The 24,622-nt window shown below is 39.6% G+C and overlaps 1 protein-coding gene across 3 annotated transcripts in view; it reads right to left on the bottom strand.

Annotated features, from left to right (window-relative positions):
• Nucleotides 1-24,327, bottom strand: part of TMEM132D (transmembrane protein 132D) — a 260,656-nt gene extending 236,329 nt beyond the window's left edge. For all 3 annotated transcript variants that reach the window (XR_008819574.1, XR_008819576.1, XM_056325404.1), the window contains exon 1: nt 23,435-24,327. Coding sequence is in view for 1 of the 3 variants with exons in the window: in XM_056325404.1 (XP_056181379.1) it covers nt 23,435-23,513 (79 nt within the window). In the remaining 2 variants the exon portion in view is untranslated. The remainder of the gene's footprint in view (nt 1-23,434) is intronic.
• Nucleotides 24,328-24,622: the final 295 nt, after the last annotated feature.

Here is a 24,622-nt window from a genome sequence, read left to right as displayed (position 1 = left end):
AAGACTTAGGCAGCCATTCTTGTAATATAACCATATATATACACATATAAATGTAACCTGCCACTCTGGGCAGGTGAGTGAACAGCCAAAAAAATTCCTTTACAATTGTGTCTAATGTATTTTATTTCTTTCCTATTTATGCACACAAAATACTCTTTAACCATTACATTGGCTGAACAGAATGAAGAAACAAATGCTAAAGTCAAGCTAGCTTTCCCTTTGGCTCACCTGATGTGAGCTTGCATGACAAGGTTTTGGTAGCAGGGGTGCTACAGGGATGGCTTCTGTGAGAAGCAGCTAGAGGATTCCCTCATGTCAGACAGAGCCATTGTCAACGGCGCCAATGGCTCCAAGATGGACCCCCTGCTGGGCAAGCCTGAGCCCATCAGGGACAGTGGCAGAGCCTCTAGGATAGCGTATTTAAAAAGATGGGAAAGAATTCTGGGCAACTGCAGCCAGAGAAAAGATTCCCCTGCAGCCTATGATAAAGACCATGGTGAGGCAGGCTGTCCCCCTCAGTTCACAGAGGTTCACAGTGGCGTGAATACCCATCTGCATCCCTGGGAGGACCTCATGCCTGGGCAAGGGGATGCGCCCAAAGGAGGCTGTGAACCCGTGACCAGCCCACGCTGGAGCAGCTCCTGGCAGGAACTTTGGCCCTGTGGAGAGAGGAGCCCAGGCTGGAGCAGGGTTGCTGGCAGGGCTGGGGACCCATGCTGGAGCAGTTTGTGAAGAACTGTAACTTGGAAGGACTCACAATGGAGACATCCATGGAGGAATCTCTCCCATCAGAGGGACCCCATGATGGAGCAGGAAAGAGTGTGAGGAGTCCTCCCTCTGAGGAGGGAGACATGTGATGAACTGACTGCAGTTCCCATTCCCAGTCCCCCTGCACCACTCGGGGGAGGAGGCAGAGCAATCGGGAGTGAAGCTGAGCCCAGGAAGAAGGGAGGGTTGGAGGGAAGGTCTTTATTTAGTATTTCTTTTCTCATTGTTCTACTCTAATTTTTATTGGTAATAAATTAAACTAATTTCCCCCAGTCGAGTCTTTTTGCCAGTGATGGTAATAGGTAAGTGATCTCTCCCTGTCCTTAAGACACAAGCCTTTTGTTGTATTCTCTCCCCTGTCCAGCTGAGGAGGGGAGTGATAGAGCAGCTTTGGTGGGCACCTGGACTCCAGCCAGGGTCAGCCCACCACACCTGCACACAGAAAGACTGAAATTGATTGGATTTTTTTTGCATCTCTGAACGATTAGTACTAATAGGCTCTCCAGGATCAAGAGTCAGATTCTAAACTGGTATAAGCTGAAAGAGAGTGAAATATTTATTTCATCGGTTAACACTAATGGTGAGAATGATCACACTAAATCTCTCAGGACTCAGTTTTGTACTGCATCTTCATTCCAAAAAGCCATCCAGGACATTTTTCAATTCCTCTTTGAGGAAGAATAATCTCCTTGGACTCAAGTCTAGAATTTCATGAAGTCATTGGTTTAGTATCATTGGATGAAATTTTTCTGAAGCATCTTTTCAACACATCTCAATAATGCTTTGAGGAAATAATTATATAAGAATGTGTTTAGTTATAAAACATATTGCAAATTTGCCATTCCATTCTTAGGCTGTGTTATTGGCTTAGTAATTCCTCAGTTTTCTGTCAGCAACAGAACTTGACTTATTGTTAAATAAAAAATAAGCAGATCTTAATGTAATTGGAGTAAATTAATTTACTTGTAACAAGCTATCTGTATTTTAAACTGCCTGTTGCCTGATGTAGTTATTTCATACACTGGCACATTTTCTGAAAAACAATTTTTAAAAATCTGCTTTTTTTAATGGCTGATAAATAATACAACCTTAATTAAGGTATTTCCCCCCAAATAGGAATTTCAAATTGATTTTTCTGATACGTCAAAAAGGTTAAAACATAAAAGAAGGAATTCAAATGCAAAGTTTTCTTCAGGTAACTTTTAAAGTTGAAAACAAAACAGATGACAGCTTTTAAAGAAAAGATTCTAGAAAGGCTTACCATGTTAGGAAATAAAAGCAGGGAAACTGCATGCATCAAATATGTGTGCTGTGAAAGCAGAAGTGACTAATTAGAAAGTTTCTCCTCCCATTAAAATCAAAAGGGAAAAATTCTGTTTCCTGTTAAGTAAATCCTAAAGTAGATTTCTACTGTTAAGTAAATCCATATAATTCCTCAGAAACTGCTCTGCCTTTACATCAAGGTAACAGGCAGCTTAGTCAGGGGTTTTGAAAAATCAGATAAAAATTAAGCTCTACAAGCTCTACCTACACACACAGAGCAAGCCATTTTATAAAGGTTAGTCATGTTTTAATCAGCAGAGGACAACGACATGGACTAAAATACAATTTGTGTAATGTTAATAAAACTTTAGAAGCGTCTGGTTCATTAAGTGCTCACAGAATGCCCTGGTGCACTCAAGGGGTGAAAGCAGACTGTGACACAGATTGGAAAATTAAACCTGGACGCATTAATTTTTTAGATTTAGGCAAATCAAAAGCATATGCAGAATTTATTTTAAAAGGGTTTTTTTGTATTATCCCTTCATTTACATTGTAGTCTGAACCATAAATGCGAAAGAATTTGTCTTTTACCCATATGTAAGTGGTCTGTAACTTCGCAACAAACTTGGAATATTTTGTCCTATCTGAGAAACGTGAAACATGCACAGTATGGTCTCAGGCCACCTGCAAATGAGAAAATCAAGTAAGATTTACAGTTCAGAGCAGCAAAACACCAAAAGCTTTGGGAAAGACTAATTTAATACATCTGTCATATACGATTACATGATAAACCGTAATCCAAAACCTCTATTTTTTTTCCCCTCTTCAGGCATAAAAGAGCCAATTGTCCAGGCTCGGAATTAAACATCTGTTTCACAAAACAAAGATATTAACCTCCAGGTTTTTTTATGAACCAATAAAATTCAGTCATTCAGCACTACTCAGGAACAGTTGTTTTCTCCATTACACAAATTGCTACAGCCAATTCCTCAGCATAATCCACTACAGTGACTGAATATGAAAGGTAGTGGGTAGACTGTTATTAATACAGTGATCAGATGCTTCTTTTAGTAATTCAATATATTTATTTAAAAAGGTTTTGCTGCTCTTTCTGTTATTGGATTCATATATGAATCCAATAACTTGTTTTTAGGAAGCAGATATGGACTGTACTGTGCACACAAGATGCATGAAAGCTTTATTTGGGAATGATAAAAAGAACTATCCTGCAAGATAGCAGTCATTTGTGTAATCGTGGCAAAAAGAAAATGCAGTTAAAATCTATGATCAATGGAAGTCTTAAGAACAATCCAATCAATGTGATTCTGTTTGGAAAGGACATCAGAACTTGCAGATGTTCAGTCCCTTCATGTTGCCTCACAGAAACTGGGAAAATGGAGGGCTGATTTGGCATAGATGTGGTTTCCCCCTCCTCTGCCCCTCCTCATCCCCCTGAAATTTCTAATCCTCTAATCTAATCTTATTCTTCTAATACTAAACTCCTGCTGCAGGCAGGACTTCCACCACAGTTCCCAGGATTTTTTTTCACAATCTTATCAATATCACTATTAGGAAGTGTTTTCTTCCATTTTAGTGTAAGATACTCAACACAACACCTGGTATTTCTCCTGCTTTAGGAGTATTGAAGGGATATAAATTAATTCTGGTATTTCATTTTAACTTCTTTTTTTCACATTTAAGAAACCTTAGGTGCAGCGCCAAGCTGAAGGGTACAGGATATGAAGAAATCCATAGCTCTCCACAAGAGTCAGTAAATACAGGCAAAAGGAATATTACTGGAAGCAACTTCTGGCAGGTAACAGGAATTTGTCATATAGTATATAAGAGAAAGCCAAGGCCTCAAAATTTAATTGTTCATGGACATTAATACCTCTCAGACTAACAATTCACTGATGTAAGCAGAGAGATTTTGATTAGTATTCTTACAGAAGTCTGAGCGTTATGATAGTAGCCCAGCTGGCTGTGCTACAGAGCCATTCCTTCAGACAGACAGCATGGGAATCTTGAAAAATATCCAGTCTGATGAACTAACCTCTACACATCTCACTTCAGCTGCTTGCACCCTGTTGCTAAGTGCAATTTTGTAGATGATGCCAGGGAAGCTGGCTCACAGTCCCTGATCATAGCTCATTAGGTTCCTTAAAGACTTGAGAAAACACTGCACTTCATAAAGTTGACAAACTAATGGCTAATGCACTCACCCATCCATTCTTCATTGAATTCATGCTGTTAACGCATTGCTCCACCTTTTCCAAAACAAGAAAGAGCTTGCAGCATCAACAACGCACTGTGTTGTGGCTTATGACAGGACTGAGCTAACAAATTAAGAAGGTACAGATACTGGAGACAATCAGGTGCTGTGCAAAACCTAAACAAGTCTTCAGGTATTGTATCTATTCCAAGCACTTCTCTAAAATTTAGGTACTTTTTTTTATCTAAATAATACAAGACCTACCCCACCATGTTAGCCATTTTCCTACTATTAGTTCTCTTTCAATTATCAAAAGTCAGTTTCTACCATCCTGTGCATTTTGTGGGGGTTTCTGTTGAGTAGGACTTTGCAAAGTATGAGTAAGGATGAGTGAATCTATTCTTCAAGCAGCAAAACATTCTATTTCAATGGGATTTTTCTTCTTGGTGAATTGTATCAGAACTGGACTTGTCACTCTAACCAAATCAGACCATGAGTGTGTAACCTCACTCATAGGAAATTTCAAATGATGAAAAATGCATAAAGAAAAATGCACATATTTGGTTTTATTTCCACCCACTCCTACTCATTTTTCAAGAACATTGGGAGGAAGAAGTCTCAGTCATATTGAAGTCAATGACTCCATCTGCAGAGCTAGGTTTTTATCTCATGTATGGCACGCTGTATAAGAAAACATGAAAATAGCACCTGTCCTCAGAAAGTCATCAGAAGACATCAAGAAGGCCCCCAAAACCTTCAAAGTGTCATCATACATTTAAAGATTATGTAAGGCTGTTACATTTAGAGGAAATGTTTGGGTGAGGGACGGAAGAAGTGAAAGGCTTTTGTAGTAACATTGAAACATTGAAACTCTAACATTGAAAAATGGAAAAAACGTGATAACTGTAAAAGCAGTTCAAGATGCTTTTAAAGCAATCCTTAGTTCTGTATTTCGGGTATTAAGAGTTCAGAGTGAACTGTGGGCTTTAAGATATTAGTGACTGATCTAATAGTGACTTGGATTTTCAATACAAAGAAATTCTGACAGCAGAAGGTAACAGTCAAATTGAATAAGTACAGTGGAACAGAAATACTCAGTTGAAAACAAAAGTATGCTGCTATCTACAATGAAAAAAGCAGTATAATTTCAAATTTTTCTGGGGTACTGGCATCGTGCTGTACTGCCTGGTTTTGTCTCCTGTTTTCAGGCATTAAAAATTTGTATCAGGAGATGGTTTATATATCTTCTTAACAGCTGACTGCATTCCTTAATCATCACTCTAAAGAAAAAAAATACAGAATAAAATAGCAAAACAGGGGATGCACTTCCTTCTTATTTTTAAGTCAAAGAACTGCTTAAATAGAATTATCTGTTAAGTATGACATCATTCCATTCTCTACATGAAGCAAATTAATTTAGCCAAAATTTAAGACCTCTTTATCAAATTTTGTTGTAATTTTAATGGTTCTTAGTATCACATCAGCTGCAGCCAAGGTTCTATCCACTAAGCTGGGAGCTGTACTAAAGTTTTCAAAAGAGTGAAAACCTAGATTTTCTACTGCTCTGCTCCCTCAGTGTGGGAATATTCACCAGCATTCAGCCTTCACCACTTCCCTCTGTGACATTTCTGATGGACTTTCAAGAAAGCACACATCATTGCTGAGACTGACTGAAAATCTCTCCAGTCATTTTGGTGCCTAAGTTTATAACCAAATACTTCTAAAAATCTAGCCTTCATCTACAGAGTGAAGGCATAAAACCTCTAAAGAGATGTATTCGTGCAATTTTGTTATCTTAAAAGAACAAGAAAAAAAAAGTCAACCAAGAACAGTTCATGCCTCACAGTCACTAAATATTATACACTTCCATGTTTGATTTTAACTATATGGAAACAAAAGAGATATTAATTAAAAAGGCAGCTACCATAAGCCAAAATTGGAAAGCAAAAAGCCTCAAGCAGTTCTTCCGAGGATTTCACAATGTCTGACAATTTCAATTATTAGCTACCTTTCTGCCCACAGAGATCACAATTTGCCAGTAAACTTGCCCTTTCAATTCACTCAAAGCTTCAATCTATTCCATCTGTGCTCTCTGAACCTTTCATTTCCAATAGGTTCAGGCTAATTCAGAGCAGCCAGTGAGGCTGACAAGCTCTACCTTCTTCCACATTCTTAGGGCTACATGCTGACATCTTAAAAAGAATTTATAAATAAATATAATGTCACTTCCTTCATACAACAAAATAATTGATTTGAATTCCATTAAGGAAGCACATAGGTGTAATTAGGAACCAGTCCATGACTCAGTCACTTGCCCCCGTGCTGGTCTAACCATCCCACTGTAATAAAATAAAACACTCCTGTAAGTTAGAGACTTTGACCTAAGAGCTGGAAGCCTTAAGAATCAAGACGGACATAATGTTTTAAAAATTGTAACTCTGATAAGCTTTTGTAACAGTCCTTTGCATCTTGATACACACACACTAATAGCAGTGGTGCTTGTGACAGATTAACAATTCCCAGATGGCATTTGCCTACTAGTAGGTACATCCTGGTGGTGGAAGAGAAAACAGGGGTCAGAAACAGGAAGCCTATGCAAGACACGATGAGCCATTAAGACGTACCAATTTAGTCACAGCACTAGTTCATAAGGAAAGAAAAAAAACAAGTGACTAAGAACCGGGAACTGCCTGCATGATAGGCAGATGTGAAAGATCTTATACAATAGTAGTCTGTAATGCTTAGTACAGAGCTGAAAGCCAAAGAGAAAAATGTTAGGCTGACCCAGATCCATGATTATGAAAGGGGGATGCTCAGTTTTTTGGAAACTTGCAAGAGTAGCCATTGCTGATGGCTGAAAGCGACCACAGCTATGCAACTGAGGCAAGGAAATAAAATCCAAATTTCTTCCTGGAAACTCCTGGGTCTTACATCTTCATTACCATACTGCAAACTTCTGTCACCACTGTGACAGAACACAGCTATTCAGAATTGGCTGGCTGGATTTAAAATATAAAGAGGTTTCCAAAATCTTGCAACTCACTATCAAAATACTCAGCATAAAGGTAAGTAGTGTCCACTTCAGGTTGGAGAAGTATAGCTGAATCCAGAATTATAAAGTGGAATGATCACCACATTATCAACAACAGTGGGAGACCTTCCCTCCCCTTCAAAAATTTCAACCAAGCCATAGAAAGGAATTTACTGAGGGAGAGCTGGGACTAATACTATTTGCTATCTAAAATTATCGTATCTTTGTCTAACTTGCATGGCTTTACCTTGGTCATCATTATTACAAGCATACTTTTAGTTTAAAAGTGTTGCTGTTTTATAGATGGAATGGGATGTTATTTTGGTAAGTCTTATCAGCTGAAAACGGCAATTTTAAATATATCAAGTGATTACTGTCAAAGTTTTTACCATTTTGACTGGTTTGCACGCCACTCCATAGGCTTGAACAACATCCAATTGCCACAATCATGATTTTTTTTTCTACAAGTGGAGAATGAAAAGGCCTGGGAACAGATTACTGGAGGTACAGCTTGATATTACAAATAGAACACACAATTGCAGGCTACAGAGGCTTACACTCAGCCCTTTTTCATTTCAGGTCTGGTGAGCATGTGGCATCAGGGTGAGATTATTCAGTCCTGTATTTGTTGGAAAGCTTTTCTTTTTGGTGGGTTAGTTTTCCATCAGATCAGGGAGCTGAACCACCTCAATACACAACTGCTGTACAGTTCAAGGTGGTGTCTGAAAAAAAAAAAACCAAACCAAAAACAACCAACCTAGCCTAAATAAAGGAGAAAAAAAAATTAGTTTTCAGCTGGATTCATCAGCTCTCTGCACGACACATTACTCAACTGCATAAATGCCAGTGCCACACAAGAGAGACAGGTTGCAGCAGCCCCAGCTGAGGAAGGTTTAGCCTACTGAGGAGCCATATCATCCATGCTCATTTTCAGAAGAGATTCAGCCAAGTAATGATTACAATTTTTCTTCTGGCTGCTTACAGTCTAGATTTAATTAAAAAAAAAATCAACACCCAAAATACAGGAAAACACCACTGTTCAACTACTGTGCTAACAGTATACCTGTAAATTGCTTCTAAAAAAAAATAATTCCAGGAAACGTCTGTCATAACTGTTTTCTACAGCCAAATTATAAAAATTCTGCACATTTCTCCTGTAAAGCTAGACCTTGACTCCAAAAGACTTATTGTTCCTTGCTGTGGTTTCGCAGCACTTAGCACAGTTTTCATTGCAATACAAAAAACTATGTCATTTCATTGTTTCTTTCTCTTAAGTTGCATGGCATCTATAGCACCACACAATGCATCATTTCTCTGTAACCAACACATTTGATGACTACTTGCCCAGGGCACAAGGCAAGATCTATTGCGAGAGATGTGCAATCTACTTCAGTTGAGAAGGAAACAAAAAACTTTTCAATACCACATTTTACCAGCAGGTCAAGGAAGGGAGCCGAGGGCACTTGCCAACTGTGAGAGCTTCCATTATGCAAAGGAAAGAATGCTGAGAAAAAACCCTTTACTACTGGAAAAAGAGGTGAGAATTAAGAGTTCACATGAAGGAGAAAATATTTTAGTGCAAAAACAAAAGGAGTAACTTTCAACCACTGAATGTAAAGAAGTAGCTGAGCATCAATTATTTTAGTTTTCCTTTCAGGTTCATGAAATAAAGTATGTATAAACCATCCCACATAAGATTATTCTGGAAACAAGCAAAAATCAAATTTGGCTGTTTGTGACTTGAATTTATCATAGGCAAAATTAAGATTTCTTTAGTCCATGAAAAATTACAGTAGTTCAGTATTTGTTTTAGTCTGAAATGAAAGTTAAAATTTCAGTTGTCACCCACCAAGGATCTTCTACTGATTTAAAAAAATCAGAGCATTTCACTTGTTTTGCTGAAAAGAGCAAAGCTGCTTTTCCAGTTTTTTATCATCAGCCTACATGGCATATGCCCAGTTCCCCATTCCCCTGGATCAGCTAAGTTCTTTAGCCAGAATATATATGCAAGAAACATTTCCAGTGATTTTGAGAAGCACCTCAGAAAAACAGCTCTGACCCCTGGCCATTTCGCAGAGAAAGAATTGTGTCCTCTTAGTTCAAAATACTTTAACTAATGTGAGGGCAACTTTGCAGTTTGGTAGCATAGCAGTTTTACAGAATCAGGTCAAACGTGTAACTTGCCTGTGAGCTATGGCATACGCATGTGTGAGGGAGTCTGAGGACGTCAGACCTCCTGGGACCGTTCTGGTGAGGAGTATTGTCTGTGCACATACTATATGCCTGAAGCAGGCCACAGAGCACAGGAAGCAGATGTGATTTTCTTTATTATGTGGCCTTCACAACCCCATTCTTCACTATCAGTTCTTACTCTGCAGAGTAGTAGCACAGAACAGAATACAGAGTTTGCTATTTATTTCTTCTTCTTGTCTTCCGACTTTCACATATTTCTTCTTACTTGCCCTCAATCTCAGTTTTCTGGGCTCCCAGCTAGGTTTCCAACTATTTTCTGGTAACTCCTACAGGTCAGTACTAAAAATTCCATGTAATCTCAAAATCTAAGATTACATAGTCTGTATTCCTCCATTATTCCTTCTGTTCATTTCAGTGCTAAAAACAAGACTTGGACTTGCAATTGGAAGGAAACCAGTAATGGCACTGACCTATAATTAAGGAGGCAAGAGAATGTGCAAGCACTACGGAGGAATTTGCTCACTGAGTGTCTGACAGAAACATTTATTCAGTCATTGGAGAAGAAAATGAAGAGGTACCAGAAAGCAAAGGATCAGTCTGATTTAGACCAAACAAATACAACAGATCATCTATTCCTAAAACAGATGTCAAAGAAGCATAAAACATAACTGAAAATACTACAGTAATTCCACAGGTTCCAGATGAGATTTTGATAGTGCCTGTCTGTCAGAAGATAAAACAAGTGTGCGAATGTGTATTTTCTCTGACAAATTGATCCAACTGGCAGCGAACACCTGCAACAAGTCAAAGACCATACCCAAGAAGCTGAGGGAATGATGCAGTGTCACCACACATAGGAAGACTAGGATGGCTACTACTCTCAGGTTGAAAACACAAATGAGAACGTACTTATTAGTAGAAATATGATGGGCTTTAGCACTTCACAGTACGAACAGAAACACGAGAAAGTCCTGTTACATCAAATAACATCCTGCAATGCTCCCTTTGCACTTTGGGGGGAATTTTTCTTCATCCCTCGATCTTCACTGTCTCCTAGCAACCTTCCAGATAGAAGTTGTAGGCCCCATAAAGACAAGGTTTGACAAAGCTAATTACCTGAGAGATCATCCTATGACGTACTCCAACAGCTAAAATCATCTGAGGTCTGGGAATACTCTCTCCTGCACCTGAAGACAGTTACTATAAGGACATCTCTGTGAGGGATATTCAGTTTTGAATTCACTGTTCCTGATCTAGACTGCCAAAGCCAAGATTTGTTAGCACTGAAAAATATGCTACTAAATTCACCATTCTTTTCTGAAGCTGCTGAAAAGAGAACAGCTGAAAAGAATCTCCTTGTGAACCATCCCTACTATTATTATTCATGTAATTTGATTATTTGATGAGAACCTATATTGCATATGCAGACATTCTAAACATCCAGACTATAAATACCATAACAAATGTCTGCTATATATAGTATTTTCCACTTACAAGCATTTCTTTTTTTTTTCCGTGGTCTGATCCAAACCACATGCATAATTATGATAGGAATAAAAGAAAGGATAAAAAGAGCATATGGCTGCATAGAATTATAAAGAAAACAAAAATAAATGCTTCAACAGTGATTATTGCACCATTACTCTGATCTATTGCTACTCAGGTAAAGAGTCTAAATAAAAAGGCAAGAAAAGACACAGCTGATGTTGAAATACATGTTTTAGACTACTGCAGCAGAAATGGCAGGGAACATTTAAAGCAATACCCAAAGTTACAATATGACAAAGGGGGTAAAAAAAAAAAAAAAAGGTAACAGCAGCAACAAGCAACTGCATAAGGATCACAGACCGTCAGTATTCACCTTAGTTAGCATTTCATCCAATACACAAATGAAGCATTAACAAAAACACAGAGAAAGGAGCACTGAGATACCACTTAAAATATCAGCCTGCTTGATAGCATTTGGGAAATACCATTTTAATTCAAGGGAATTGACAGTGATATTTGCTTTATATTATTTCTAACTTGAAACTGGATCCACTAAATTCAGTCTGAATTCTGGACCTTGAGAAGCTGGGTGATTTCAAAAGACAGCAAGTCCGAAGAAATCTACAAAGAGGTAAATATGAAAACCATAAAGGGAATCTGCACTTTGATACAGTATTGCTAAGATGGACCACAAGCTTTCAACCAAACTAGCTAGAAAATGTAGGAAAACATGCAAACATCAGAGTCACATGATCTGAAAACTTCATATGCACAGTTCTGCTGTTGACCCATTTATTAAATGACAATGGAACTGCCTGTTTCTTCAGCTGCAAAAAAGGGATCTTGCCAATTTTCTCACAAATGGTACCCCCCCGTGCATATTCCACAAATTAAAAGTACTAAACATCTTAAATGGAAGAAAGGTTCCAAAGTTAATGACTGGTGCGAGTGGTTCTTTCATACAAAGGCACTGCACATCTCAGAATATGCTGAAAAGCTGCCTTAGCCTCATGGTATATTCACTCTATAATGCCACAGCAGCACAGAAGATTGTTTTTCCTGGGGACCTCAGCAACAGCTGTTGTCAAGTAAATGGGCAGCTAGAGGGTTCAGAGGTCCAAATATCTTGTACTGGCTCCCTACACAGATCTACAAGCCATGACCAGTACTGTATAGGGCAGGGAGAAGACAAAAGAAACCCATGCTTCAGATGGAAACTTCATTTTGCCTGGAGGTCAAACTCCATGTAATTTAGAAAAAAGAACGTAAAGACTAAAGAATAGGATTGTGTCTGATTCTCTGTGTGTTTTTGTCAAGCCAGCTTGGAAATTCAGAAGAATCCCTTTTGACTGTTTCAATTTTCATGTCCCATCAATAACAGAAGAGATGAGAGAACAGTTTCATTCATCTGTTTATCTCATCACCACTGTTACCCACAGCATTTGCAACTTACTAATGTGAAGGAGCTTAAAACAAATTCCAAAGACTTAAAGGAGCATAGAAGGAATGAAATATTCCCAAGATCTGTACCATCTGCCAAAATTATTTTTTTGCCATTGTAAACAGTTTGTTGCATTATTAATACAGATATTTTTAATCTTTTCTTTAACAGTTTAGTATAATGGAAGAAACATAAAAACATCTTTATGACATCTTCTTATAAAAAAAATTATGTTCCCTTTATAGTGTTGCTGTTTGAAAAGGGTTAAATAGCTTATTAATTGTAAAATCATGGGATGGCATCTACTTCAGCTCAAAATTTTTCAGTCACACACATGCTTTCATTATATCTGAATCTTTTTCTCTTACACTTCTATTCTTACAGTCCTCTGTGTTCCTCGTGTTGTCCAGCAATCAGGAAAATCAGAATACCACATTCCACTTTCCAATTCAAACACTAAAAATATTTACCACTATTTTTAAGTGGTAAAATGTACATTCTCATCTGAGAAGCAGGGCAGATGCTATGTAAATAGCAAATAAACCAGGTCCAGCTCTGAACAACTTGCATTCTGAGTAGACAAGACAGTTTAAGAGGGAAAGAGAAAGCAGAAAACTGAAGCGATTTTTCAAAGGTTACAGAAAGCCAGTGGATACCCTGACTCCTAAATCACCATTGTGAACCACTACATTCCCCAGCTTTCATAAAGAAGAGAACTCCAACAAGGTAAAACAATTGCATTTCTGTGAAAGGGTAGTAATACCAGACTAAAAAATGGGACAGGAAATAATGCTTTAAAGGGTAATTTTAAAAATAAACTAGCACTATTAGAAGACTATTCCAATCAATCAGTCATTTTCCTATTTTTCTGCCTCTGCAAAATACAGAACAGTATGTAACAGTCATTTTGTTGGAGAAGCCAATGTTCATGGATAGCTTTTCTGAAGAGATTCTGTTTATTTTTAAAAATAAAGAGCATGCTGTCAGAGCTGTAATACAGGCTGGCTCAGTGGAAACCCATTAAAACCACTTTACTGGGCAGATGGTGTCAAAGAGTCAGAAGTATATAACAGAATCCTACTGTGCACAAGTGTTCAGTATGCAAGAAATCATCTCGTTATCAGACAACTGCTGCAGGGAACTCAGTCAGCCACAAAGGATAGACCAGAGCACAGCTAAAGTCACGATAGTCTTGCAACTGTTTGCCCAATAATATGGAAAAGACTATGGAATAAGAGAACCTTAACTGATAAACCCTGAATAAACAAGGAAAGATCTATGAAAAGCATCATCTCAAGCTTTAAAAAGTAATACACTGCTTTTATTGTTAGTCACTGAAGGTGTAATTACTCTGTCATTAAGGGGGATACCATAACTCAGAAAAACTAAAATAAGATTTGAAAATTGTCCACTAAATTTTGTAACCCCATCTTTTCATGCCCTGATTTACAGGATTGCTAAGTAGTTGACATTTCAGTAAATCTCAGTAGGATTTCTGAGAATGGGTATAAAGAAATTCATTAGAGACATCTGGAAATTGTGAACTTGCCCCTACAGTTTTAAAAAACGAAAAATGTCGATTAGTCATATATTAGATGTGCAGTAGCACACAGGTAGATAATGAGACACTCCTTTTGCATACGTTCCTTTTCCATTCTCTTCTACAGAAGCTACACCAAGCTTTTCTAGTGTTTTCATATGAGCTTAATTCTGTAGGCAAGCTTAACATCTAACAAAGTACCTACCACTGAATTACATAGATCCTATGATCTGAGTTAAATAGATCCGAAACAAAATAGACACAATGAATATTAGTGTAAATGGGCTAGATTAGTGAAAACTCTAAAAATATTCATTGTACGCTGCTTATAGAACAACAAAGTTAGATGATAAACTTACAGAGTGTGTATGCACCTCTGTCCTCCACTGGACAGAAATGACGATTGTTCAATTCTGCCCGCAGTCCCATACCGTTGACCACAAAGATACCCTTCCTCAGCTCAAGAGCTATAGGCTTGTGAACACGAGGAAACTAGATCCTACATTTATGTCTGAAAATATGCTAAAGGTGACAGGAGGATAACTGCTGATACATAGCTGTTTTACACATTAAACTGGAAAGTTTTGCAGAGCTGAACAGTTCCTTCAAGAGTAGATTAACACACAATCCACTGAAACACCACCAAGATCTCCTTCATACCAGGAAAACCTAATAATACATCCTATATTACCAAAAGCAACGTCGTAATTTGCCATGCACAGACAACAAAAGTAACTACTCAATGTCCACTACCAAATTACAATTAACCAATCAAGACTGATTACATTAAGACAGAGGTGCAAAACTCTGAAGGATAAATACGGGTATTTCAATGTAGGCATGTGCAAATCACCACTATTTAGTTTTCTTGAAAACAAAGGGAACGGCTCACCATGTCTCAGTATAAAATAGAGGATATAATTATCTGCGAATCCAGGATCTTTGTTAAGTGAGTGGATTGAAGACTAAGTGATATTGTTTTCTTTCTTATATTATATTATGGACTGGATTAATATTCATAGAACCATTTAGGCTGGAAAAGACCTTTGAGATCATTAAGTCCAACCGTTAACCCAGCACTGCCAAGCCCACCACTAAACCACGTCCCTGAGTGCCACACCTACACATCTTTTAAGTAACCTCCAGGGATGGTAGTTCCACCACCTCCCTGGGCAGCCTGTTCCAATGCCTGACAACCTTCCTAATACCCAGTCTAAACCTCCCTGGTGTAACTTGAGGCTTTTTCCTCTTGTTTTGCTACTTGTTACCTGGGAGAAGAGACCACCCACCCCCCCACCACCACCCCCACCCCCACCCCCCGTCTGCAGCCTCCTGTCAGGCAGCTGGAGAGAGCAGATAAGGCCTCCCCTGAGCCTCCTGCTCTCCAGCCTAAACACCCCTGGATCCATCAGCTGCTTCTCATCAGACTTGTGCTCCAGACGCTTCCCCAGGTCCATCCCCCTTGTCTGGACTCATCCAGCACCTCAACATCCCTCTTGAAGTGAGGGGCCCAAAACCGAACCCAGGATTTAAGGTGCAGACCCACCAGTGCCAAGCAGAAGGGGACGATCACTGCCCCAGTCCTGCTGGCCACACTATTTTGGACACAAGCCAGGATGCTGTTGGCCTCCTTGGCCACCTGGGCACACCGCTGGCTCACGTTCAGCCAGCCCTCAACCAGCACCCCCAGGCCCTTTTCAGCCAGGCAGCTTTCCAGCCACTCCATCCCAAGCCTGTAGTGTTGCATGGGGTTGTTGTGACCCAGGTGCAGGACCCAGCACGGAACCCTGAACTTCATACAGTTGGCCTTGGCCCATCAGCCCAGCCTGACCAGAATCCTCTGCAGAGCCTCCTCCCCTCCAGCAGATCAACACTCCCCGCCAGCTTGGTGTCGTCTGCAAACTGACTGAGGGTGCCCTCGATCCCCTTGTCCAGATCATAAACAGAACTGACCCCAGCACCGAGCCCTGGGGAACACCACGTGTGCCCGGCCACCAGCGGGATGTAACTCCAGTCACCACTGCTCTTTGGGCTCGGCTGTCCAGCCAGCTTTTTAGCCAGCATACAGCACACCCATCACAGCCGCGAGCAGCCAGGTTCGCCGGGAGAATGCTGTGGGAGATGGTGCCAAAGGCTTTGCTAAGGTCCAGGTAGACATCACCCACAGCCTTTCCCTCATCCACTAGGTGGGTCATCTTCTCATAGAAGGAGATCAGATTTGCCAAGCAGGACCCGCCTTTCATAAACCCATGCTGGCTGCGCCTGATCCCCTGGTTGTCTTGCACATACTGCATGATGGCACTCAGATTGATCTGCTCTATAACCTCCCTAGCACCAAGGTCAGGCTGACAGGTCTGTAGTTCCCTGTATCCTCCCTTCCTGCCCTTCTTATAGGTGGGAAATTCAGATACATATTGGCTAGTTATCTCTGCCAGTTTTGGATTCCTCCTCTTGTAAAATGCATTTACATAATGTATACTGAAGACATAAAATGTACACTTGTAAAAATATATAAAATATATAATATGTATACAATATATAAAAATATATAATAATATATAAAATAAATAAAAAGCCAGGAAGTGATGTTAAAGGCCAATACAATTCAATGTTCTGAGATCATTTAGCATTAGATGAGACTAAACTCTGACTTGTATGATTTTCTTAGCATGCAAAACATGCAGCCTCATCTGTATGAATATCTGGACATCTGCCTGGTTCCTCAGCAAGAGGTCTGCAGACTGTCTGCTCAACAGCCTGCCTACCTTGAAAGCAAAGAGATAAAAAGGCATGCTGCAGAGCATCCTGGTTCAGCTAGAGAGAATGCTTCTCCTGTTGCTTAGTCTGTTTCATAAAGTTGTATACATCAAGAATAAAGAGTGTGTCAGCATCTTTCCATACTTCTGCTTGGTGTGCTCATCATTATTGCCCCTGCAACTTCTTTGTATGTAACTAGCCAATTCTTTTATTTTCCTCTTTTTATAGGATCTATGTATTCAATATCCTTCACCCTTCTCAAGTTTTACAGCCTACATGGTCATTTTTACATGTGGATGTATTTTGCTTGCTCTAGCTGCAAAACTGCAAACTAATGAGGCCCAATGTGTTCCACCAAGGAGAAGAGCAGCTATTAAAAGACATCATTAGCAGAAAAGCAAGTGAGTATAAAACTGAATAAATAAAGGCCAAGAGGTGGTTACTAACCATTACCATAGAAAATGTCTGGAACGCCTTATCCAAACCATCCAATACAGCACCATGACAAGTCTTGATTTACAAATAAACCCCCAAATAAGTAAACATATCAAATCAATTCAAATTTACTTTAAAAACAGAGCTAGGACTGTGAGAAGGTGAAGTGACTATAGGAGGAGGGAAGAGGCCTTCTATTTTTAAATTTGTGCAAACGCTGCATCAGCATAGATACATGCACTACCAACCATTTCTACATGGTTCATACATGAAACAAAAATGTATGCATTTTGCTGAGCAACTTTCAAGGAGACAATCATCTGCAACACAGAAAACTCCATCCAGAAACGTTTCTGGAAACATTAATTAAAAAAACAAAACTGAGGGTGTAAGAACAGACAAACATGGTCTGCAAGTACAGCAAAAGCCTTTCAGGAAGTTAATTGACCCTACACTGCAGATGCCATTTAAGCAACTGGCAGACGACTACTACGATGTTTCACTGAACCACTACTCAATGTTGATTTAAGTGAACCTGTGCTGCAGTGGATTAGAAACACTCACAGCATCGGTGATTGTGTCTGAAGTACTGAGGCGATATCAAACACTTCAGAGAAATACTTTACGTTACCACAGTTAGTCCCACTACAGTGGTTTTTCCTCAACCCTTTTAAGGACAAAAGGCATCTAACTTTTTGAAAGAAATCCGGACTGTTTTACACAGTATCGTCACAAAGGTCTTTGTTTAAAAACACAAATTGGGATGAACTCTGAAAGCTGTCTTGTTACTTCTATTTCCTCCCCTTGTTTTTTTCCTAGCTTGCATGCATAAGGTTTCTGCCACTGGTTTCACAACCCTGATCAGATGTTCTATGAATCACCACTGGTGTGTGGGCCACAGGCTGAAAAAATACCACTCCAGAAAACTCTGTCTACACTCTGAATTAAAGCTTACTAAAGGCAATGATACTGAATGTAATGGGCTCTGGATCACACCCACTGTGGATCAATAGATGGATATAACATTTCATATTACAGACCTAGAAGTAAATCATCCTCTAGGTCAAGCTTAAGTCACACTACTATAGTAGAAGCTTACAGAGATACTACATAGGCTGTACCTCTTTGGAGGTTATAGATACTCAATCCATTAATTTTGTGGGGCCATCAGACTAACACATTACACTGGAATTAAGTCTATTTAATAAAAGAAGCAATCAAGGACATGAAGAACCCAGTCCTCATTCTACAGTTAATTTTCCCCCCATGGAGGAGGGTGAAGTAGCCTAACATGCTCAAACGTGTACTTTAAATCTGCTCATAATAATTAGCGTTATCTAAATGTCTCTGAACTATTTAAAATCCACTTCATTTTGAACTGCCATTAATAATGCAGTAGGCAAAGACTGCTAAAAATCAAGTAATTTAATGTAACACTTCATAAGCCAAACCTGCAATGAATCTCAGCCGCCTCTTGAGCTTCTCTGCAATCAATCTGTATGGAGTCATGTTTATATATCCTAGGACCAGTGACAGACTGCCACTAGACTTAGCATCCACAACAACCTCAGGAGGTTTTATTTAATGCGAATGCAGCATGAAAAATCAGATTATCTTCTGATTCTCTCTTTTATTATATAAAATTGATCTTTATTGAATAAAGCTGCTTTTATTAATATCTAAAACATTGGTTGGTGTCACAGAGCCTGTCAGTCCTATGGAACTAATAAAAGAAAAGACAGAAGTAAAAAATGACGTTACAGGGAAGTATTAGAAAGCAAAATCACATTAAGCCAGTATTGCAGCTGAAAAATAAAACATGGGTCTAGCTGTAGTTTTTTAGTTTTGCCTGATTTTATTGTTTTTACTGAAAGAAAAGAGATCAGAATGGGGCTTCTCCCAGAAGTACACTGTGGCTAGAAACACAGCAAGAACAAAATACTGCAAGTTAGTTTCTCCTTCCCTTGTATAATGTCTCAAACAACTCTAAGTTCAATGCAGCTGGGACAAGTACAAAAACATCAGTTTTATGGGAATGTCTTGAACCTTAAAGTAGAAAGATTTCCTTTACTTTTTCAGTTTTTAAGAAAACTTTTTGGGTTTATGCATATAGGCAAAGCTTATACAAAAATCTCCTACTGACCACACCTGTACTTTATGTCCACCTAAGCATCGGTCATCTGAAACCAGAATGCAGTAAATTTTCTGTACATACCAATCGTACAGCTAGAGCAACAGATGCCTATGATGAGTCTGTCTACAAGTAATGTCAGCACTGTTGCTTTGAGAAAAAGAACGCGTCCCTCATTATCACAATCAAAATCTGCCAACACGAAACGAAATTCAACCCTGAACTGCCTAGTCACCACCAAGAAGGAAGGGGAAAAAACAAATGTGTATCTTAAATAAAATAATCTTCATTTTTGACACCATATACAGCACTGTTTTCCATTACAAATAAAACTACCCATGTTCCAGAGTAATGAAGCCCAAAGTAAGTAGTGCTGAAACACAGTCTGTTGCACTCCTCAGCTTTTGATTTTCCATATATCTACTTACATTCTACTTACATATAGTCCACAGTGCGCTTCAATGTCAGTGGCAGATCTGAACAAAAAGGTCTTCAGAAATGGCCCACAGCCTTGTGGAAGATGGAATATAACTAACAAACTCAGCTGCACAGTTCTTTGCACACCACTACCCCCACTGAAGCCAGTGGATGCACAAGTGAGATTAAAGTGAAGTAGCTTCCTATACAACTATAGTTCACAAAGATATAACCCACTAAAATCATAAGTGAAGTATTTGAGCAATGTGGACAGAATGATATATTCTGATACTAAGTACCGTCAAGGAATCAGTAAAATTTCCTAGAAAAAGCCAAAGATCGAGTTTGTCCATAATGAGACAAAAAAAATCTACAGTATAATATTCAATGAAAATCAAAACAGTCCAAAGATTAATGTGGAAATTCCAAAGGAAACAGAAGCAATTTAAATCCAAATATCCAGATACTTATCTCCTATAACGTAAGCAATATAAAAGTTTGGGACTTTAGTTTCTGAGAGATCTCCACACATGCACTTTCCTATAATACCAGACTGGCATCACTGCAAATGTATTATCTGCATCTCTGGCCTATGGGGAATGCTCTTAGGCGTGTACAAGGAAATCCTGCCTAACACAGTTGCCAAGCCTCCACATTTATAAAACTGAGGGGAAAAGAAAATCAAAACAGCAGGTATGTGGCCTGAGATCTCATTAGAAAGTGACTGTAGGAAGATTTCAGCCTGGGATGACAAAGAACACTGAATGCTCAGCAGAACGCAGGCAGAAAAAGTCACTAAAATACTCACTTATTTTGTTTACTGACAAGTTAGACCTGAAATTTGAAATTAATGAAATCAGGGCGTTTATTATAACGTAAAAGGATCCTCAATCTGAAGTCTCACAATATACATCCTAATATTGTTTAGAGTCTTAGAGAAGATGTTCAGTTCATTATAGACTTAAACCAAGAATGGAACCTGGTGTCTAAGTATTAAAGTTTTTATTCTACATCAACAAAACTGATGAGACGCTTTCCCCTTAAACAAGTGAACAGAATGTCCATATTATTGTGCCTGTTGTACTAGTCTGTGTTTTCATTAATGTCAGCTGGACTTGGTTACTTTTCAATTGAAGATTCCTGAAGATTTTTATATTTTTTTTACCGTTGATACCAAATAGCAAAATGCTGAACTGACTGAGGGTAAGAACTGACTCCCTAAGACCGACTCAAGAAAATTAGCTGAAGGTACAGCTGTGAAATGCAAATGCCCCCGTAATCACATTTACATAGCCTTATAATCTCCATCCTTTGTGTCTCTCTCTCTCTCTATATATATATGTATACACACATACATAATTAGACTGACAATATATTATAATACATGGATTATATCATCAGTGACAAATCAGAAATTGAAGCTCATTATTGAAAACAACATTTCATTTCTCAGGCTGAGGCTATTTTCCACACTTACAAAATAAAAGCAAAGCAAAACCACAATAGTATTCTCAAGTCTTCAACATTATTACCTGAATGATTTGGAACCTGTGCAGTAAAAAGGTGTGTTGCCATGGTTCTGAGTAATCAGCAACAGACCTATACAGACAGCTGATTGCTGTTGCACATTAAAAGATTTTCTGTCTCTTTAGCAAAACTTTGTCATGATGTCATAAATGAAAGGGTTTTTCTATTAACAACAAAGGCATCAAAGAAACATGCCTGTAGTAGTAATTAACTATTTTTTTTGCTTGTTTGTTTATTTTTGTGTTCTTACAGGGCGAGGGTGGGGAGAATCAACCTTTTACACTGTCAAGTTTATACTGTAAATCTCTGGAACACTCTGGTCTTTTCAGAGTGCTCTAAGGCATAGTGGTACAGATGGAATCTGTTACCAAGTATGGAAACAGACAGTAACATTACAGATAGATATCTGTATTACTAACCAGCAACGAGTCCCAGCAATCACGCAGTAGTACATGGATAGCTGAAGTGCAAAATAAATAGCACAGACAATACCAGTAATTCTACATGTGATCTCACGTATCTGGTTTCAAGGCATACCAGATTTAATAAGACTTCAAAATCACAACACACAGAAAAATCTCACTTATAAATTTTTATAGCATTTTTTCCCACCTAAGAGACCTCCTTTCTAAGTCCAGTTTTCTGCCTACGTTTATTTTTCAAAGCAAATGTAAGTAATATTTAAGAATAAAACTGCGTATGAACATTATAATTGCTGAGCTAGCAGTAAGACAAACACTGTACTCTGTAGGACTGAAATGTCACTTAGACTCCAACCTTGGAATAAGCTGCAATCTCAGTCAAACACTACGTTAGTGTTAAGGCTGTAAACTGAAACACCAAAACCCAGGAAACTAAAAAGTGAATATTCTTACTACATCGTTAGCCTATCCAAAGTACTGATACTGCTTATCATAAAAAACATACTTTACAACCTTGCTGGAAAATCAAAAGCTTCTGGTGTGCAACGTGAATGAAGCAATCTTTTGAAAAGACTCGGACTTCCAATCCCTGCTGCTAATGCATTTCCAATTGGGGCTTTAAAACTGTAGTTATGTAGGCACTGCATTTGAAGAGGTTTATAATTTTGTTACTTCCTTTCTTAACCTGTTCTAAGGAAAAAATGAAAAGTAAATCTAATACTGATGGAGGGCAAAATACTCAGCTATGTATTTCTCTGGTGGTTCCCTGTAAGTTCAGTTCTGGATAAAAAGTAATTGGTGAAAATAACTCTTAGAGGAAAAAAGAATAGTGCTGGTATTAGAAATTATAAAAAGATGTTAAGAATAAATAATACCTTTTATAAAATATTCATGTTTATAAGCACAACTCTACCAAAAGGTTTGCAAAATCGCTGATTAAATGCATACACTATTATTCCTCTCTGAAGACTAATCACATGTGAACAATAATTTTGGGTTTCTGCCAAAATATAGCTGTTGAAGCACAATGTCTTCTCAGTAGAAATGTGTGTTTCTCCAAATTTACATTCCACAGGAATAGGTTGGAATCATCTAAATTAAATACTGCAAAAAAACATTCACATTTCGGCTGATGCCACTGATGAGAACTAAGTTCAAAGGAGAATTTAAATGCACACAAAAATGTGTGCATTATCTATACGTTTTCTGATTCTTACTGTAAACACACTCGAGGGCAACAAGAAGGTATCACTGAGTTCTCTGAAGTCATGCTGTCAGGACATTCACATTCTATTTAGCACGCAGAATATCATACACCTAGTTCAGGCTCTCATCAAAGCTTTTAAACATTTCAGTAAGCATGTATTCCTCTGGTCCAATAAAACATTGCCAGCCAGTCTGATATACAAGATTTTTAATTTGGAACATTACCCAGAAGGTAACAGTGGGGCTGCTAATTCCAATAGCTTGTACCTCTGAAGATTTCAAATTTCCACACTGCAAACCCTTTGTAATCCAAAGCTGAGTTACCAGCATCTACTACATCATCAAAAGTACAATATGACAGGCAACAAATCCTCAGTAAATGGGTAGACTGTCGTAGTGGACCAATAAAAAAAATCCTGCTACTCAGGATTTCCAATCATGATATCTTTGTTTTTGACTAGCACATGACTCCCTCCCATGTCTTTCAGTCACGAACTGTGGGTATTGACAATCAAGGCATTACTGAGACAGGGGACACAGAGGTTATGTATGCAAAATAAACAAGAAACAACATGCAGTACAACAGAAGAGACTGATACTTACCTTTGGAAAAAACTGCTGCCAGGCTCAAGAGGAGAGGTGAAAACAGATGTCCCATATTGCTAATCCCAGAAGCACACATATTAGGGTGTGTGGAAAAGTTAGGGCTCAGTTACACACACCTTGTAGTCAAAATCAAAATCGAGCAGCTGGAGAGGCTGCATTTTCAGAAAAGGTCATCTGGGGAGTGCAAGAGGCATTTCCTTCAGAGAGAGGACTTCTTTAGCTTTAACCACCCTCTTTCCTCCCTCCTTTCTTCAAAACATATGATGCTGTGAAAGAAAAACCCTCTCCTCTCAATAAATAAGATAGGAAACAGTTCTGCTTAAAATCGCACCCCCCGGCCTCAGCTGACTGAGACAGGCAAGCAATCCTCTACCCCAGAATAGCCCCGAGCTGAAAGGTCTGGTACACTGGGCAGGGGGGCTCCACACACCGCTGGCTCCTCAGGTGGAGACCTGCATGTCCACTCGTGCCCACGCTTCACAAAGCCAGTGTCCGCATCCCGGTGGAAAAGCACGTTGGCTCCCCAGCCATCAAAGTTTTCCTTTAGGTGATGCGAGTAACCCTGAAATCATCCAGACACAAAGACAGGGCTTTTGTTGTTGTTGCGCTTTTTTCTTTTTAAGTTCCCAATATCCTCATTGACTTGTTTGACTTTCTGCACGAGAGGCAAGGGGCGAGCGCGGCTCCCTCCAGAAGGTCATTGTCACAGATGTGCTTACTGCTCCCGGGGCCGACGGGCGCAGCGGCCGCGGCCGGCGGGCACCTGCCGCCCCAGCGGATGCCGCACCGGGGCGCCGGCGCCGGCCCACCCGCCCGCTCGCCTCCTCCGGCCCCGGCCCATCCTACGCGTGCCGCGGTTGCTGTTGACAGGGAGACTGAGATTTAAGCCGGGAGATGTCGCGAAAAATAACAAAATGAGGAGGGAAACAAATAAATAAATAAGCACGCGATCCAAGCCCCGCCTCGCACCAGGCAGCCCCAATCGCCGGGCAGCGGGGCGCGGAGCGGGGCGGGACCGCCCGGCCCCCCGGCCGCGGCTGGGCGCAGGGGAAGGCGAGCACCGCCACTCCCGGGGGCTGCCGTCCGGCGGCGGCTCGCCCTCGGCAGGGAGGGGAGCGGTGGCTCCGCGGGCCCGGGCAGAGGGCGGCGCCGGGCCGCTACAGCCAGCCCAGCCAGCCCTGCCTG

The sequence above is a fragment of the Falco biarmicus genome, chromosome 1 (genome assembly GCF_023638135.1).
Source record: "Falco biarmicus isolate bFalBia1 chromosome 1, bFalBia1.pri, whole genome shotgun sequence".
Taxonomy (NCBI): Eukaryota; Metazoa; Chordata; class Aves; order Falconiformes; family Falconidae; genus Falco; species Falco biarmicus.
The sequence above is the reverse complement of the archived record's forward strand: the minus strand, read 5'-3'. Positions and strand labels throughout refer to the sequence as shown.